Source organism: Mobula birostris, chromosome 8 (assembly GCF_030028105.1).
Source record: "Mobula birostris isolate sMobBir1 chromosome 8, sMobBir1.hap1, whole genome shotgun sequence".
Taxonomy (NCBI): domain Eukaryota; kingdom Metazoa; phylum Chordata; class Chondrichthyes; order Myliobatiformes; family Myliobatidae; genus Mobula; species Mobula birostris.
Genome location: NC_092377.1, coordinates 94,025,041 through 94,041,918, shown reverse-complemented (window position 1 = coordinate 94,041,918; position 16,878 = coordinate 94,025,041). Strand labels below are relative to the sequence as shown.

The following is a 16,878-nucleotide window of genomic DNA, read 5'->3' as shown; positions in this document are numbered from 1 at the left end:
GAGAATTCCACAGATTCACCACTCTCTGTGTGAAGAAGTTTTTCCTCATCTCGGTCCTAAAAGGCTTCCCCTTTATCCTCAAACTGTGACCCCTCGTTCTGGACTTCCCCAACATCGGGAACAATTTTCCTGCATCTAGCCTGTCCAATCCCTTTAGGATTTTATACGTTTCAATCAGATCCCCCCTCAATCTTCTAAGTTCCAACGAGTATGAGCCTAGTTCATCCAGTCTTTCATCATATGAAAGTCCTGCCATCCCAGGAATCAATCTGGTGAACCTTCTTTGTACTCCCTCTATGGCAAGGATGTCTTTCCTCAGATTAGAGGACCAAAACTGCACACAATACTCCAGGTGTGGTCTCACTAAGGCCTTGTACAACTGCAGTAGTACCTCCCTGCTCCTGTACTCGAATCCTCTTGCTATAAATGCCAGCATACCATTCGCCTTTTTCACTGCCTGCTGTACCTGCATGCCCACTTTCAATGACTGGTGTATAATGACACCCAGGTCTCGTTGCACCTCCCCTTTTCCTAATCGGCCACCATTCAGATAATAATGTGTACACAATGGCTATGTCCACACTCGACTGAATAATTTTGAAAATGCCGGTTTCTTGTAAAAACGATAGATGTCCACACCAGGCATTTTTGAAAATACCTTCTGTCCACATTAACACGGGTATTTGGGCAGATCTCCTCCTGCTGGGCATGTGCAGGACACATCTACAGAAAACAAGCGAAGGGGAAAAGGTATACTTGGTGCAAGTTTGTCCAGTTACAGACTAGAAAAACTTAAAAGGAAATTGCCAAACGACAAACAGCTGTTGGCTGTCGTGCAGGAGGGCTTAAAACTAAAAAAACAAATACTGGAGTGTATGGAGGCAACTAACAGGGAGTTCAGGGACAGTATGACCCAGCTGACGACGAACATTGAAAAACTGACTAACTTTGTTGCAGAGGGATTTGCAATGATGAGGAATATGATGGATCCCCCACAGTACATTTCCTACAGCCATAGTCTCTTCACTGAGGAAAGGGACGGCAGGTTTTTTAAAATCTTCGGTTATCCCATACATACTACACTGCACAACCGGCGTTTTCAGATTTAAACACTCTGGAGAGTGTTTTAGAAAAGCTCCGTTTTTGGGGGAGGAAAACGCCATTTCAGTGTGGACGGAGGGTCAAAACGAAGAGAAAAGGCTTTGGTTACGGATTTATCCGGTCTAGTGTGGACGTAGCCTATGGATCATGATCTTCTCCAGATCAAGTGCTGTTGCTCTGTGGGTCTATCTATAGTCAAGCAACTAACTAGTTGATGCATTACAATCTTGAACAATCTATGGACTCACTTTCAAAGACTCTACAATTCCTCTTCTCAGTATTATTTATTTACTTATTTGTATTGCTCAGTTTGCCTTGTGCTCATTGGTTGCTTGTCAGACTTTGTGTGTAGTTTTTCATTGATTCTCTTGCTCTTCTTTTACTGTAAGTTAACCATTGGGTAGCATATGGTTACATATACTTTGACCTTTGAAAATAATATTAATAAATACACTCTTCCCTCAAGGGATTGATAAAATTTTGCTAATTTCTCTTTTATTGAATAATCACTTCCTAAAAGTATTATTACCTTTGCTCGGCGCTTCATGTAACCACCAAAATGAAAGCTGGTCAAAAGATTGTTGTCAGCAGTTCTTCAATCTTGGGCTCTCTCGAAAAATGATTTAGCTAATCCATTCTCCATTTCCTAGGATTTTAAATGGCTTCTCTGTTCTTTCCGTCCCCATTTAAACTGTGACTTCATGTGATATGAGGCATCCTTCCCCAACCCTTGATTAGTTATGTAATGCTCTGGTACCTTAAATAAAAGAGGAGTGTTAAATGCCAAGTTCATTGTGCTTTCAGTAATGTTTCAGGTTAGTAAATTCTTAAATCATTGATACTTCCTTCAGGGCCAAGGAAGATTTTGCTGACACCTTGAATGTTGGATGTATCTTTAATAGAAGTTTGTAGAAAATTGAACATTAATTAGTTGCTTCACTATAGCAATATATATTTATTGTTTCATTCATCATCATCATCATCAGGTGCCATGCCCAGTTTGAGCTTTGACTGCCATGGCCCACACACTCCTGTTTCGGGTCAAGTGGATCAATTCATTGGTATTCATTTCCAGTTCTCTGGCTGCTGTCTCCATCATCATTTGTCTTTGCCTTCCTCTTGCTTTCTTCCCTTCAATCATTCCCATAATTACCATGAATTCTAACTCCTCTTTCCTAATCACATGTCCAATGAAGTTACGTTGCCTTTTCATGATCTCATGCATTATTTCTCTTTTTGTGTTTGCTCTGTTCATGACATCCTTGTTAGATATTTGTTTCGTCCATAATATTCTTTGCATCCTCCTCCAAAACCACATCTCTGCTGCTTCAATTTGTTTCCTCATGTTACTAGATATTGTCCAATATTCTGATCCATTGTTTCATTATACCGTTATTTTTACTAGTTGATGTTGAACCAATATACACTCAGTGGCCACTTTATTAGGTACCAGTATACGTCTGCTTGTTAATGTAAATATCTGATGGGCCAGTTTATGCAACTCAATGCACAAAAGCATGTGGACACAGTCAAGAGGTTCGGTGGTTGTTCAGACCAAAGATCAGAATGGGAAGAAAGGTGACTTTAGCTGGGAAATGATTGCTGGTGCCAGACAGGGTGGTTTGAGTGACTCAGGAACCGCTGATCTTCTGGGATTCTCATGCACAACAGTCTCTAGAGTTTACAGAGAGTAGTGCGATGAACAAAAAAACATCCTCTGGATGGAAACACCACATTAATGAGAGATGTCAGATGAGCATAGCCAGAGTGGTTTAAGCTGACAGGAAGGCAGGAGTAAATCAAATAACCATGCATTACAACAGTGGTGTGCAGAAAAGCACCTCTGAAGACACAACACATTGAACCTTGAAGTGGATGGGCTGCAGCAGAAGACCTCCTGTACCTAATGAAGTGGCCACTAAATGTTGCATCTGTCTTGGCTGTGTTTTATCCCCTATATAGTTAAAGCTACGATAGCAGTTGTTTTACTTTTTCATGAGTCTCAATAATACTTAAAACCTGTTTGCAGTGAAGGTTTTTATAAAAACAAGCTGATATCCTTGCTACTCAAAGCTTCTGGAAAGCATTTATTTAACGTTTCAACTTGCATTGCATTCTGCATTATCTCCATTGCCATATGTGACTTTATTGCTGTTCTTTGAATTACAGTTTACTTGGCAACTAACTGTAAAGTGCTTTTTGACATGCTGAGGTTGTGGAAGACTTTACACAAACATAGTTGTTCACTCACTATTGCAATTGCAGAGATTCCCTTTGATCTCCATAATAAACTTGTTTTCATCTCCGGAAATCTTTATCCACTCCTAAATTCTCTTCAGCTTTTTTTATTGTATTTACACCATTCTGCCTATATTTTCCGTATTTTCCTTTTCAATTTGGAGCGGGCTGATTGAATTAAGTTTTTATTGGTTTCTCTATAAAACAACTTATAGTTCTAGAAGTGTTAGAGTTGCCCTCAGTGAATAATTACAATGAATTACAATCTTTGCATATGAATTTGCGAGTGTTTCACTGATCTCAAATGAGCAAGTAGGTAGCTGGAGACCCAACCCCAAGTCTGAAATGGCTAATACTAGGAATGATAATTTTACGGTGATTGGAGCAAAATGTAGGGGGGATGTCAGAGGTAAGTCTGTTTTACACAGAGTGGTGAGTGTGTGGAATGCCCTGATATGGGTGGGAGTAGAGGCAGATACATTAGGGGAATTTAACAAACACTTAGATAGGCACATGGATGACAGAAAAAAGGGAGAGCCACCTAGGAGGGAAGGGTTAGATTGATCTAGGAGTAGGCTAAAAGGTTGGTGCAACATTGTGGGCCAAAGACCTGTACTGTGCTGTAGTGTTTTGTGTAAGCTTTGGATATTCACATTTGGCATTTTACTTTCAGTCCTCCTCGACCAGGTTGCTTTACTGTACCGCAGGAGTGCTGCTCAGGCGCCTGGAAGCAGATCCAGATCTTAAAGGCGTGTCCCATGTTATCGTAGATGAAGTTCACGAAAGAACAGAGGAAAGGTATTTCTATGTAACCTCTATAAAGCTGAAGTTCACGAAAGAACAGAGGAAAGGTATTTCTATGTAACCTCTATAAAGCTGTGACTTTCAAAGCAGTGGTGTTGCTGGGTGCCATCAAGTGGAAAAGTCACTAATTCAGGAAAGGCAACAGGATTGAGAGTTTCAAACCACAGGATTTGTGCAGAGAAGCTGCTGGGAATTAGAACCTGCAGTGAAACTTGACGTTGAGGGGGAGCAAGTTGTACAGGAAGAAAAAAAATTAAAAGATCGTGCAGGAAGAAAAAACTTTAAAGGATGTTGCACAGTAAATTTAAAGAACAGAACCAAGTAGGTTTCAAGGGAAGGTCCTGAACAGATTGAAGTGAATTTAAAACAGACATGGTAACTCATGCCCTGCAAGTGGCAGGGGGTGGTGGTGGCCAAGGTAAATCCCTCCCTACCATACATGTAGACCACAGAGGAAAGGAATAAGTGAGGTAAACTGAGAAAATTGATGAAATGTCTATCCAGGTGGTCATCTGGCTGGCGCACCCTTGTGGTCCGCCGCAGGGGACAGCTTCTCTCTCTCTCTCTCTCTGCCTTCTTGTTAGCTGATGTCAAGGGCAGTGGGCTGCGAAACTCCTCTTGATGAAGTGTTAATGTTTCATCTTCTGGGACACTGGCTTCATCAGCACAGGACGCTCCTGTAGCTTCCTTGTATGTAGCTGATTGATCTACTACAGTACAGCATGAACTTGTGATACATGTATTGGAAAATGTAACGCTGTCACAATTCATTGCTTGCTTTGTTACCTGTAGTCTCTGAAGTAAATGTAAACTGATTGAAATATCACTGGGTAAATTTCAGAAGTGTATTACAGGACCTGTACAGAGCCAAGCAGATGAATCTCCATGGCTGTGGAGAGACAATTACACATACATTTCTGTGCTAACATTGTTGAAGCTAGCTATTGCTTTTTAGTTTTTGCATGCACAATATAAATGAATCTATATTGATATGTTGGCAGTGATTTCTTGCTGTTGGTGCTGAAGGATTTGATACTGTCTCGACATGACCTACGTGTCGTCTTGATGAGTGCAACACTGAATGCACAGCTGTTCACTGAGTACTTCAATATGTGCCCCTGTCTTCACATTCCAGGTAGGATTGAGCCCCTGTTGCTTTATAAAGCTGGCCATCATTGAAGGTTGCAGGAGCTTCTCATCAATGTAACATACAATATTTGAATGATTTGTTTAACTTGAGGAAATATTTATGAGTAGTGTTATTGTGGGGATCTAATGTTCATGTTATCAGTTAGAAGGCTTTCTGCTTTGTAATGCTATAATGAGTGTTTGAACCATGTTTAAGATCAGTACATAACAGAGACTTGGTGAGGGAGGGACAAGGATGGGTGCTTGATGTTCCAGGATTTCAATATTTTACAAACAAATAGAGAAGATAAAAGTTGGGGGAGTTGTGCCATTAATCAGGGACGATATCACAGCCGCACTCAGAGAGGACATAATGGAGGGCTCATCCACTGAATCTATGTGGGTAGAACTCAAAAATAAGAAATCACTGATGAGATTGTCCTGTTGTCCCCAATAGCTGTGGGGAAATAATATTCAGGTAAATTAGGGAAAAGTGTGAAAATAACAGAGTTAGTGTTGTCAGTAACTTTAACTTCCCTAATATAGACTGGGACTGGTTTAGTGCAAGAGGCTTAGATGGGGCAGAATGTGTCAGATGCATCGAGGAAGGTTTCTTAAATCAATACATAGACAGTCCAACAAAAGAAGGGGCTGTACTGGACCTGGTGTTGGATAATGAGCCTGTCAGTGGGAGAACTGTTGAGGAACAGTGATCACAACTCCTTAAACTATAGATTAAGGGCAAGTATAAACCTTCTGGGAGAGTGAAATTGGAGCAGGGCAGATTACGAAATTACTTGGCAGGAACTAGTTAATAGGGAACATCTGTTCTTGTGCAAGTCCAGATCTGGAACATTTAAAGACAAACTGCTCAGAGTTCAGAGTAGGTATGTTCCAGTAAAAAGCGAGAACAAGGGTGGCAAGGTCAGGGAACCTTGGCTGTTAAGAGAGGGGGTGAATTTAGTCAAGAACAAAGTGTATGTGAGATTTAAGATCAAACAAAACTCCTGAGGATTATGGAGAAGCCTGGAGAATTCAAGAAGGGAATTAAGAAAGACAAGAGGGACCATGAAGAGTTTGGCAAGTAGTATTAAAGAGAACCCCAAGGCGTTCTGTACATACATCAAGAGGATAGCTAAGGAGTAGATAAGATCACTCAACAGTAAAAATCAGCATATGTGCTTGGAGGTGGAGGAGGTGGGTAGGGTCCTAAATGTGAGATGAGGTTCAATATTTATGAAGGAGAAGAATGTGGAGGATAGGAGGATCAGTGTGGAGCCTGCTAATTTACTAGGGCATTTTGAGATAAAAGGAGATAAATGTGGGGTCCCTTAATGAACACTAAGATGGATAAGTCCTCAGGGCCTCATGGGATATACACCAGGTTATTGAGAGAGACCAGAGATGAGATTGCTGGGGCCTTGACCAATATCTTCATGTCCTCTTTAGCCCCAGATGAGGTCCCAGAGGACTGATGAATAGCTAATGTTGTTCCTTTTTTCCAAGAAGGGAAACAGAAATAATCCCGGAAACTAGATTGGTGAGTCTCACGTCACTGTTAGGGAAGTTACTGGAGAGGATTGTTAGGGATAGGATTTATGAGCAATTGGAAAACCATGGCCAAAATAGGGACAGTCAGCATGGCTTAGTGCAGGGCAAGTTGTATCTTACTGACTTGATTGAGTTTTTCAAAGACATGATGAAAATAGAGCTGTGGATATTGTCTATATAGATTTCAGTAAGGCATTTGACCAGGTCCTTCATGAGAGAATACCAAGATGCATGAGATCCACGGTGAACTGGTCGTTTGTGTTCACAATTGACTTGCCCATGGAAGACGGAGGGCAGAAGTCAGTGGGCCTTATTCTGGCTGGAGGTCTCTGCCTCGTGGTGTTCATTTATTTAGAGCTACAGCCTGGAACAGGCCCTTCACTGCCCAGCAACCCCTGATTTAACCCCAGCCTAATCATGGGGCAATTTTCCTTGGCCAATTAATCTACCAACCAAGACTTCTTTGGACCGTGGGGGGGAAAACCAGAAGACCCGGGGAAAACCCATGCATTCCACAGCGAGGATGTACAGACTCCTTACAGATAATGTCGGAATTGAACTCCGAGCTCCAACACCCTGAGCTGTAATAGTGACGCGCTAACGGCTACATTACCGTGGCGCCCAGTATGGATCCCTGTATTCCCCAGGATCCATGCTGAGACCTCTGCTGTTTGTGATGGATATAAATGACCTGGATGAATACATAGATGGGTAGGTTAGTGAGTTGACAGACACTACAAAGGTTGATGATATTGTAGACAATGTAGAAGTCTTTCCAAATGATACAATAGGATATAGATCAGTTGTAGACATGGATGGAGGAATGGCAGATGGAGTTTAACTTGGCCAGGTGTGAAGTGTTGCATCTTTGGAGATCAAATGTTAAAAAGGCATTACACTGTTAATGGCAAAGAGCCGGCACAGTGTTGATGAGCAAAGGGATCTTGGGGTCCAAGTTCATTGTTCCCTGAAAGTGGCTGCACAGATTGATAGGGTGGTAAAGAAGGCATATGGCATGCTTGCCTTTATTAGATGAGTTAATAAGTTTGAGTCAGGAAGTTATGTTGCAGCTTTATAAAATTCCAGCTGGGTTGCACCCGGAGTATTACATTCAGTTCCAGTCATCCCAATATAAGAAGGATGTGGAGACTTTGGAGAGGGTACAGAAGAGGTTTACCTGGATTAGAGGGCGTGTGCTATAGGGAGAGATTGGACAAGCTCTGGGGAGCAGCTGAGGGGAGATCTGATAAAGGATTCTGAGAGGCACAGATAGAGAAGGCAGCCAGTATGCTTTTCTCAGAGTCAAAATGTGCAACGTATTTAAGATGAGAATGAGCAAGTCCAAAGGAAATGGGCAAGGCAGGTTATTTTTACACAGAGGTCGGTGGGTATCTGGTTAGTGCTGCTTGGGGGGGGGGGGGTGGAGGCAAACACGATAGAGGTGTTCCAGAGGCTCTTACGTAGGGTCATGAATATGCAAGAACTGGAAGGATAAGGACATTATGTAGGCAGAAGGGGTTAGCTCAGTTGAGTACTTGATTACTAATGTGATTAGTTTGGCACAATGTTGTGGGCTGAAAGGCCTTTTCCTGTGCTGTACCGTTCAACGTTCTCATAATTTAGATGTGTAGCCGAAGGAAAAGCATGACGTGAGAATGGGAATCAGCAACCTTGAGGTTAGGAATACTGCCAATGAAAAACATCAATGTGAACTGGGTGGGACAAACATTGCACCATCTGTGCAACATACAAAAATAGATCTGCAGAAGAATTGGATTCAAACAAATTGTTTGAAATATTTTTTTGCTGAGTATGGAGAGAATCTAATGTTACCAGTAGAAGGCATTTGCCTCCAATCAGAAGGGTCAAGTCTGAAGGCAGACTCCATGTTGAAGTGTGAAAAGTGTTGCAGATAAAAGTCCCAGTGACTCACCTTTCCCAGGATTATTTGTTAGTGCTTATTGCTCGTTACATCTGTAGGTATCAGAGAATGTGTAAAATATTTTTGCAGTTATTTATGCTTATTATATTTATAATATTTATGCTTATTACCCTAATATTGAGGAGGAAAAAATGCTGTCACTTGATGTGACAATTGAAACCTGGATTCTGCTGTTCTAGGGCATACTTTCCCAGTGGATCAGTATTTCTTGGAAGACGTGCTTGCGCGGACAAGGTAAAACTATTAGATCATTCAGACCATTTCAAATGATTATGAGGCATTATTTATCTCTTCAGTACTTCGTCATTCATTCCTGCTTCTTGAATTCACAAATGAATAATCATCTGGTGAAGAGATGATGTGCTGGAGGAACTCAGCAGGTTGTGCAGCATCAGTGGGTCGAAACCCTGCATCAGGAGTGAGAATGAAGGAGAGTGGTGAGACAGGATTCTGCGGTGATTGGTGGGCTGAGGAGGGCTGTAAGATAGCAGGTAGGGGAGGTTAATGGGGTGGAGTTTGAGGACAGTGGTAGATGAATAGTGATGGAGGCAGACAGGAAAAAGAATTAGAAAGATGAAGCAAGGTGTGGAAAGGGTAGTGTGAAAATAAGAGACATTTATTGGAGGGAGATGAGCAGGAACACAAATCACAGCCATTTCCCACCCTCTGCACAGCCCCCCCTTTATCCATCTTTTCCCCTTCTCCCTTCTGGCTCCATTCACCCATTTTACACACAAGTGTTTCCTCTCTCCCTTTCCCCTACAACGCCCCCAAACTTCCATCTGATTCTACTGCATTATCACTTCTGGCTTTGCACTTCTACTGTCCTCTGCTGCAAATCCATCATTCTCACCCCCAGGTTCTTCCCCACAAAGGTTACAATGCCCTTAGCTGTCCATGCCTACTTCATTGTGTTCCTTCCATGCACTTCACCACCTACCCTTCCAGGCCTTCCAGAAACTTTTGGTCAAAGTGTCCTAAATCTCCCTGGAGCAGCTGATTACGATGAACCTGGAACATGCCATGAGCTCTCTCCCTGTTATGCCATAGCATTTGCTTTTGGACAGCATGGTAGTGTAGCAGTTAACATAATTGCTTTACAGTGCCAGTGATCACCAATCAGAGTTCAATTACTGTTGCTGTCTGTAAGGAGTTTGTACATTTTCTCCGTGAACACATCGGTTTCCTCCACGTGTTCCGGTTTCCTCCCACATTCCAAGGATGTATGTTTGAGATTAGTGAGTTGTGGGCATGCTATGTTGAAAGCGTGGTAACACTTGTGGGCTTTCCCCAGCACAATCCCTGGATTCTGTTGGTCATTGATGCAAAACATCACTTTTCACTCTGTTTTGATATTTTGACATATATGTGACAACCATTTAGATAAAAGTTTGTGTTTAGTTAAGAGGGTGAATGAGCTCAAGTTTACTATCTCATCAAAAGCTCCACCTTTGTCACATGCTAAGTAGATTACACTTAACCAGTTTCCCACTGCTTGGTCAATTAGGCGCCATCTTTGACTCCATTCCCAGACTTCAGCTGAATGTACAGGAACAGTTGGTTGCTAGTCCCTCTTGTAAAAGAAACTGTCTAATCACAGCTTTCCAACAGAGAAGCCAAATAGTCACAGCTGCCTCTCGAACAGATGTGAAGGCATTGTGTTAGCCGTCGTAGAGAAATAGTTTGTGGTGTGGGATAACGCACAAACATCAGAGGCTTATACCAGATGAAGTTGAGTGGAAATCCAAATCAAACTGGCAGCTTCATGAAAATATCCCAGTGACAGTAAAAAGTATTTGCTGTGCAACTGGAGAAAGTTTTCTAGGAAAGGGGGTGATTTCCCTTGTTCACTCCATAACAAAACCATAAACTTGTTTATATTTGTGTGAAACTTGCAGCAATGAAAAGACCATTTAGTCCTACCAGACAATGCCAGTTCTTGTTTTGTTTCGTGTGACCCCCATTGTTGGGGCAGAATAGAAGGAAGTTTTATTCTGCATGAAACAATGCAACACCTGACCTTGGAGTGTTTGGTGTTACCAGTGGGTGCCAGAATTGTTTCATTCCCTCAGTGCTGAAATCCTGAACTAAATTCTGTAGAGTTTCAGAAGCAAAATGATGACTACGTTGAAGATCACTGAACAGCTGCAGTAAATCTGACCAATTTCTTGCATGGAGACCTGGGAAGTTCTGTGGGATAATGAGGATTGTAGGCTGGGGAGGAGGAGGGATTGTGAACCCTTAGTGACTGATGTAGTTGGTGGGGGTGAGGAGCAATAGGATTGGAGGCCAGGAGATCAGCTGAAGAGGGGGAGAGGAGAGGACAGATGGATGGAAATAAGAGATCATGTGGCTTCCTGATGGAAACAAGTTCGTGATACCACTCAAAATGGAGGGGGATGCTCCTCAATCTGCCTCTACTGATGGGGTCAAAGGATTTTGTTGAGTAAAACATAATAGCAATGTATAATATTTATTTAATTAGTGATATAACACAGGAACAGGCCTTTCTGCCCCAACAATCCCGCACCGCCCAATTACGCCCATGTGACCAATTAAGTTAGTAACCTGTACATCTTTGAAATGTGGGAGGAAACGCGAGCACCCAGTGGAAACACACGTGATCATGGGGAGAAAGTACAGGCAGCAGCGGGAATTGAACCTGAGTGCCCACACATTAAATATTGATATTGTTTCCCCACAGCCGAGGACCAGTCTTGCTAATTTATGATCTTTTCCTATAACAGATGGGTAGGAGGAGAGATTGAGCAGATGTGGTTTGTGATGCCTGCCGTTCAGAAGAGAGGGAGGTGATCTGTCTAGGACACAAGAGTTAGTTTTGGACAGGGTGAACTCAGGAGGGATGATGCCCTGGCTGCCGAGAACCTGTCTCAGAATCAGGAGCCCTGCTATTGATGAACCATGCCGGAAGCTTGAAGACCGGCTGCCCTGTTCCACTTCCAATTATCTTATGCACTCCTTTTAAAATCTCTCAGTCCTGAGTTTCCACATAAAGTAGACAGAAATCATGTTGACATCATTTTAATTCCAATCCCCATTCTCATTCCAACATGTTGGTCCATGGCCTCCTCTACTGCCACAATGGGGCCACTCTCAGCTGGGTAGCCTCCAACCTACTGGCATGAACATCGATTTCTCCAGCTTCTAATAATTTTTACCCATCCCCCTTCCTCCTCCTATTCCTCACATCTTTTCTTCTTTCACACCCACCTGGTGCCCCTCCTCCTTCCCTTTATCCCGTGGACAACTTTCATCTCCTATCAGATTCCTTCTTCTCCAGCCCTTTACCTTTCCTACCTATCTGATAGGAGAAGAGAGTTTATATTAATAATGTTAATTGTACATATTTATAATTGGAAATTGGACTCAAATAAGTATAGTGGGTATATTGATAGGCTCCTGGACTAGCAGTCAGAATTTGGTACCCTTGAGCTAGAGACATAAGTTTGAATCCCAACATGGCAGCAGGGGAATTCGAGCTCAATTAATTAAATAAATCAGAGATTATGAAAGTACTGTTTGTCAGAAGTCAGTTGGTGCACTAATGCTCATCAGGCAAGGAAACCTGTCACCCATTTGGAGTGGTTAGGGACATACTACAAATGCCGGCATTGTTGGTGACGCTTTCATCCCATGAACAAATACATTAAATCAGTTCAACTTCAACCTTCCAACCCACACTGGTGTAATGAAAATATTTAAAATCCCTTTCCTTGTTCTTTTGTGATTGAGCAGCAAAAGTTAAATGGAAGCAAAGGAAGTACTGCACAGAGTTATGTAAAGAATAAAATATAGAAAGAATGAGAATGATTAATAAAGTAGTAAAAGAGACAAAATAATACATATCAATCTGTCACTAAGCCACTCCACACAATTTTCTCCGACACCCCCTCTCAATGTCCTTACCTTTATGGCCAGCTCTACAGAAGTCTCTACCCAGCACAAGAGAAGATTCCTCCTTGCACTGAGAAATTGCGCCGTTTTATACCCTTTCGGGAAATTACATTTTATCCCGTACTTGTCTAGACAAACATGTTTTTCACCATTATCTACTTACCCTAAGTTCTCAAAATTTTGATGTAGACTAGTTCCTTAAAACATTCCCACATCCTAAGTTAACACCATTTTGTCTTACAAACGTCCATTTTGTGTCGCACATTTTAGCATGTACCAAGGAGGAATCAAATTTAACTCTTTCCTTGCAGTTGGTCATCCATACAACTGTTGCAGTTTATTACAATTCTCCCATTTGTCTGCTGTTTGCTATTTCTTTCCTTTACATTTGTCTAACAATGTGCTTATTTGCATTTGCTCTCATCTAGCCAGAATCTTTTTATTGGGCTCCTTATTTCTCGCATTTAACCCTACAATTACATTTTAAAGGTGTTATTTATGCTTCTGGGGTTATGACAATGACATTGTCTGGCTGTGTTTTTACCTCTGTAGAAAGTACTACAATGTACAGACTGATCTTGAGAATCTTTATTTGCCAGAACTCTCGGGTATCCCTATCATTACAGTGCAGCCTTTCAGAAAGTGAGGTATTCACCAAAATGGCAAAACAAATTTGTAAGATTTGGATAAAAGGTTCTTTGCTTCTGATGTAACGACTGCTATGCTAATTCTAGGAACACACATCAAAGTTGCTGGTGAACGCAGCAGGCCAAGCAGCATCTGGAGGAAGAGGTGCAGTCGACGTTTCAGGCCGAGACCCTTCGTCAGGACTAACTGAAGGAAGAGTGAGTAAGGGATTTGAATGTTGGAGGGGGAGGGGGAGATCCAAAATGATAGGAGAAGACAGGAGGGGGAGGGATAGAGCCAAGAGCTGTACAGGTGATAGGCAAAAGGGGATACGAGAGGATCATGGGACAGGAGGTCCGGGAAGAAAGACGGGGTGGGGGGGACCCAGAGGATGGGCAAGAGGTATATTCAGAGGGACAGAGGGAGAAAAAGGAGAGGGAGAGAAAGAATGTGTGCATAAAAATAAGTAACAGATGGGGTACGAGGGGGAGGTGGGGCCTAGCGGAAGTTAGAGAAGTCGATGTTCATGCCATCAGGTTGGAGACTACCCAGACGGAATATAAGGTGTTGTTCCTCCAACCTGACTGTGGCTTCATCTTTACAGTAGAGGAGGCCGTGGATAGACATGTCAGAATGGGAATGGGATGTGGAATTAAAATGTGTGGCCACTGGGGGATCCTGCTTTCTCTGGCGGACAGAGCATAGTTGTTCAGCAAAACGGTCTCCCAGTCTGCGTCGGGTCTCACCAATATATATTATATATATAGACCGTTTTGCTGAACATCTACGCTCTGTCCGCCAGAGAAAGCAGGATCTCCCAGTGGCCACACATTTTAATTCCACATCCCATTCCCATTCTGACATGTCTATCCACGACCTCCTCTACTGTAAAGATGAAGCCACACTCAGGTTGGAGGAACAACACCTTATATTCTGTCTGGATAGCCTCCAACCTGATGGCGTGAACATCGACTTCTCTAACTTCCGCTAGGCCCCACCTCCCCCTCGTACCCCATCTGTTACTTATTTTTATGCAGACATTCTTTCTCTCCCTCTCCTTTTTCTCCCTCTGTCCCTCTGAATATACCTTTTGCCCATCCTCTGGGTCCACCCCCCCCCATCTTTCTTCCCAGACCTCCTGTCCCATGATCCTCTCGTATCCCTTTTGCCAATCACCTGTCCAGCTCTTGGCTTTATCCCTCCCCCTCCTGTCTTCTCCTATCATTTTGGATCTCCCCCTCCCCCTCCAACTTTCAAATCCCTTCCTCACTCTTCCTTCAGTTAGTCCTGACGAAGGGTCTCGGCCTGAAACGTCGACTGCACCTCTTCCTCCAGATGCTGCTTGGCCTGCTGCGTTCACCAGCAACTTTGATGTGTGTTGCTTGAATTTCCAGCATCTGCAGAATTCCTGTTGTTTGCTAATTCTAGGTATGTTTTAGAAGATAGAAGCCCTTATGCAAGACCCGCAAAGCTGAACCAGTATGATGAGTCTTGGGTGGCTAAAGGTAAAAATAACTTTAATGCAATGCCAGTCTTTGAGGAGCAGCTAAGGTCTCTGCGACTACAGGATCAGCCAGCAGTCAAAGACAGCATACCTGACCAGCAGCTGAATGTTAATCAACTGATGCTTCGATACAAAGGTAGGCTTCTGGATTGGAAAGTGTGTGTTTTATCCTTGTGTGGAACTGAAGCAAGAAACATAGTGATTAACCACACTAAGCATATAATTTTAAGTTCAAATCTAGCCAGATTTTAAAAATAATAATCTATATCTTTTTCCAGTCTAATTGGCATCCTCAGTCAAGTTAGTTTGGCCACTTTGATAGTGAACCTCCATTTTGTGTAGTGCGATTTATCTGCTTATGTTCAGCTCTTTCTCTCCACCCTCAGACTATACATTACTGGAACTTCTGTCACTGCTTTTTGCATTCTGTAGTTACATCCTCTGTAAACTTCAGCCTATCAGATCTATTATCTGTTTCGTACTCTGCATGAAACCTGCTCACCCATTACCAGTTAGCTTTCAGTGCCTTAGGAGCTCAAGCTCCAAATTCTTTTCCAGTTTGTTAGGTCATTGGTGATCTCAGTTCCTCTTCACCCGTACAACCCCAATTTGCTAAATGCTCCATCTGCCTCTGGCTTGCTCCTCTCCTTCCTCTTCACTCTCCAGTCTCCAAGCTACAAATATCCTTGCTGAACCTTTTTGCCTTTATCACTATCTTCTGCTCAACTTTTTTTAAAAAACCCATCTCTCTGACCTCTTATCTCCTGCTTTGACTCAGCGTCTTATTTTACCTATAATACGAACCTGGGGAAGCGTACCTACGTTAAAGGTGCCGTGAGTTCTGTTTTGTGGTGACATTGGATCATGTAAAACAGTAGAAGACCATTTAGCTTGTGAATTCTTTTAAAGGAGCTAGCCTGGCATTTTGAATTGCTGGTTGTTAAAACCCCACGATCTGGATATGGACTGCTGTGCTTGAGGTGAAACACAAAAAAATTAGTCAGTATCCTAAATCAACTGCTCCTGATGCTTTTATCATAAAAGCTTTCTAGAGAGTACAAGAAAAATGAAAGCCAAGGAGGACATTCAATTATCCTGAAACTGTCAAGGCAATATTTTGAAAAGAGCAGGAGAAAATGTACATTCTTGATTTGTCCAGTTTATATACACTTAATGTACGTAATCTGCAAGGCAGAAGGTGATGATATCCTGATGAATTAGATGAAAAGCCGTGATTTTGCTGTATTGGTAATTAAGACTTTTTTTTAGATGTTAGTAAATCTGTATTAAAGACTCTGGCTAGCATGGATTTGGATAAGATCAACTTGGATTTAATTGAAGCTCTACTGGAGTGGATTGTGGATGGAAAACATGATTACCCTCCAGGTTAGTGGAGTAAAGTCTTCTACGTGCTTTCAAATGTGATATTTCAATTAAGGTCATTGAAGCAGCCATTCCTTGGTACAGTCGTGATGTTAGATTGTAATTGGCTCCTTTTCTTAACCAAGTGTAACTACATCAGTAAAAATTCCCTTTCGAGCAAAGTTCATTTGAATGCTGTGTGACCTGCCCTTGAAAACAAGTCATACCTCTAGACAAGTTGCTCCAGTACAGACACAACAGTAGCATCTACCCAAAAATCCTTTGCAGATAATTCTAAAGTGTTATTTTACTGAGAAATACAGCATGATAACAGTCTCTTGCAGCCCTAAGAATCCGCGTTGCCCAATAGCACCTGTGTGACCGGTGAACCTACTAACCTGTGCATTTTTGGAATGCGAGGGAAACCGGAGCACCAGGGGAAACCCACGCGTTCACGGGGGAAATGTACAAACTCCTTACAGACAACAGCGGGAATTGCACCCCAATCTTCTGATAGCTGGTGTTGTAAAGCATCACGCTAACTCCTATGCTACTGTGCTGCCAAAATAAGTCCATAGGGTATAGCAGCAGAATTAGGCCATTTGGCCCATTGAGTCTGCTCTGACATTTCATCATGGCTGATTCATTTTTCTTCTCAGCCTCAATCTCTTGCCTTCTGCCCATATCCCCTCATGCCCTGACCAAT

The 16,878-nt window shown here is 42.4% G+C and overlaps 1 protein-coding gene across 1 annotated transcript in view; it reads left to right on the top strand.

The window, feature by feature from the left end:
- The window catches only part of dhx57 (DEAH (Asp-Glu-Ala-Asp/His) box polypeptide 57), a 75,012-nt gene that overhangs the window by 26,814 nt on the left and 31,320 nt on the right, over nt 1-16,878 (top strand). The window contains exons 10-14 of the mRNA XM_072265688.1: nt 4,013-4,137; nt 5,145-5,278; nt 8,944-8,998; nt 14,735-14,946; nt 16,080-16,196. Of these exons, the coding sequence (XP_072121789.1) occupies nt 4,013-4,137; nt 5,145-5,278; nt 8,944-8,998; nt 14,735-14,946; nt 16,080-16,196 (643 nt within the window). The remainder of the gene's footprint in view (nt 1-4,012; nt 4,138-5,144; nt 5,279-8,943; nt 8,999-14,734; nt 14,947-16,079; nt 16,197-16,878) is intronic.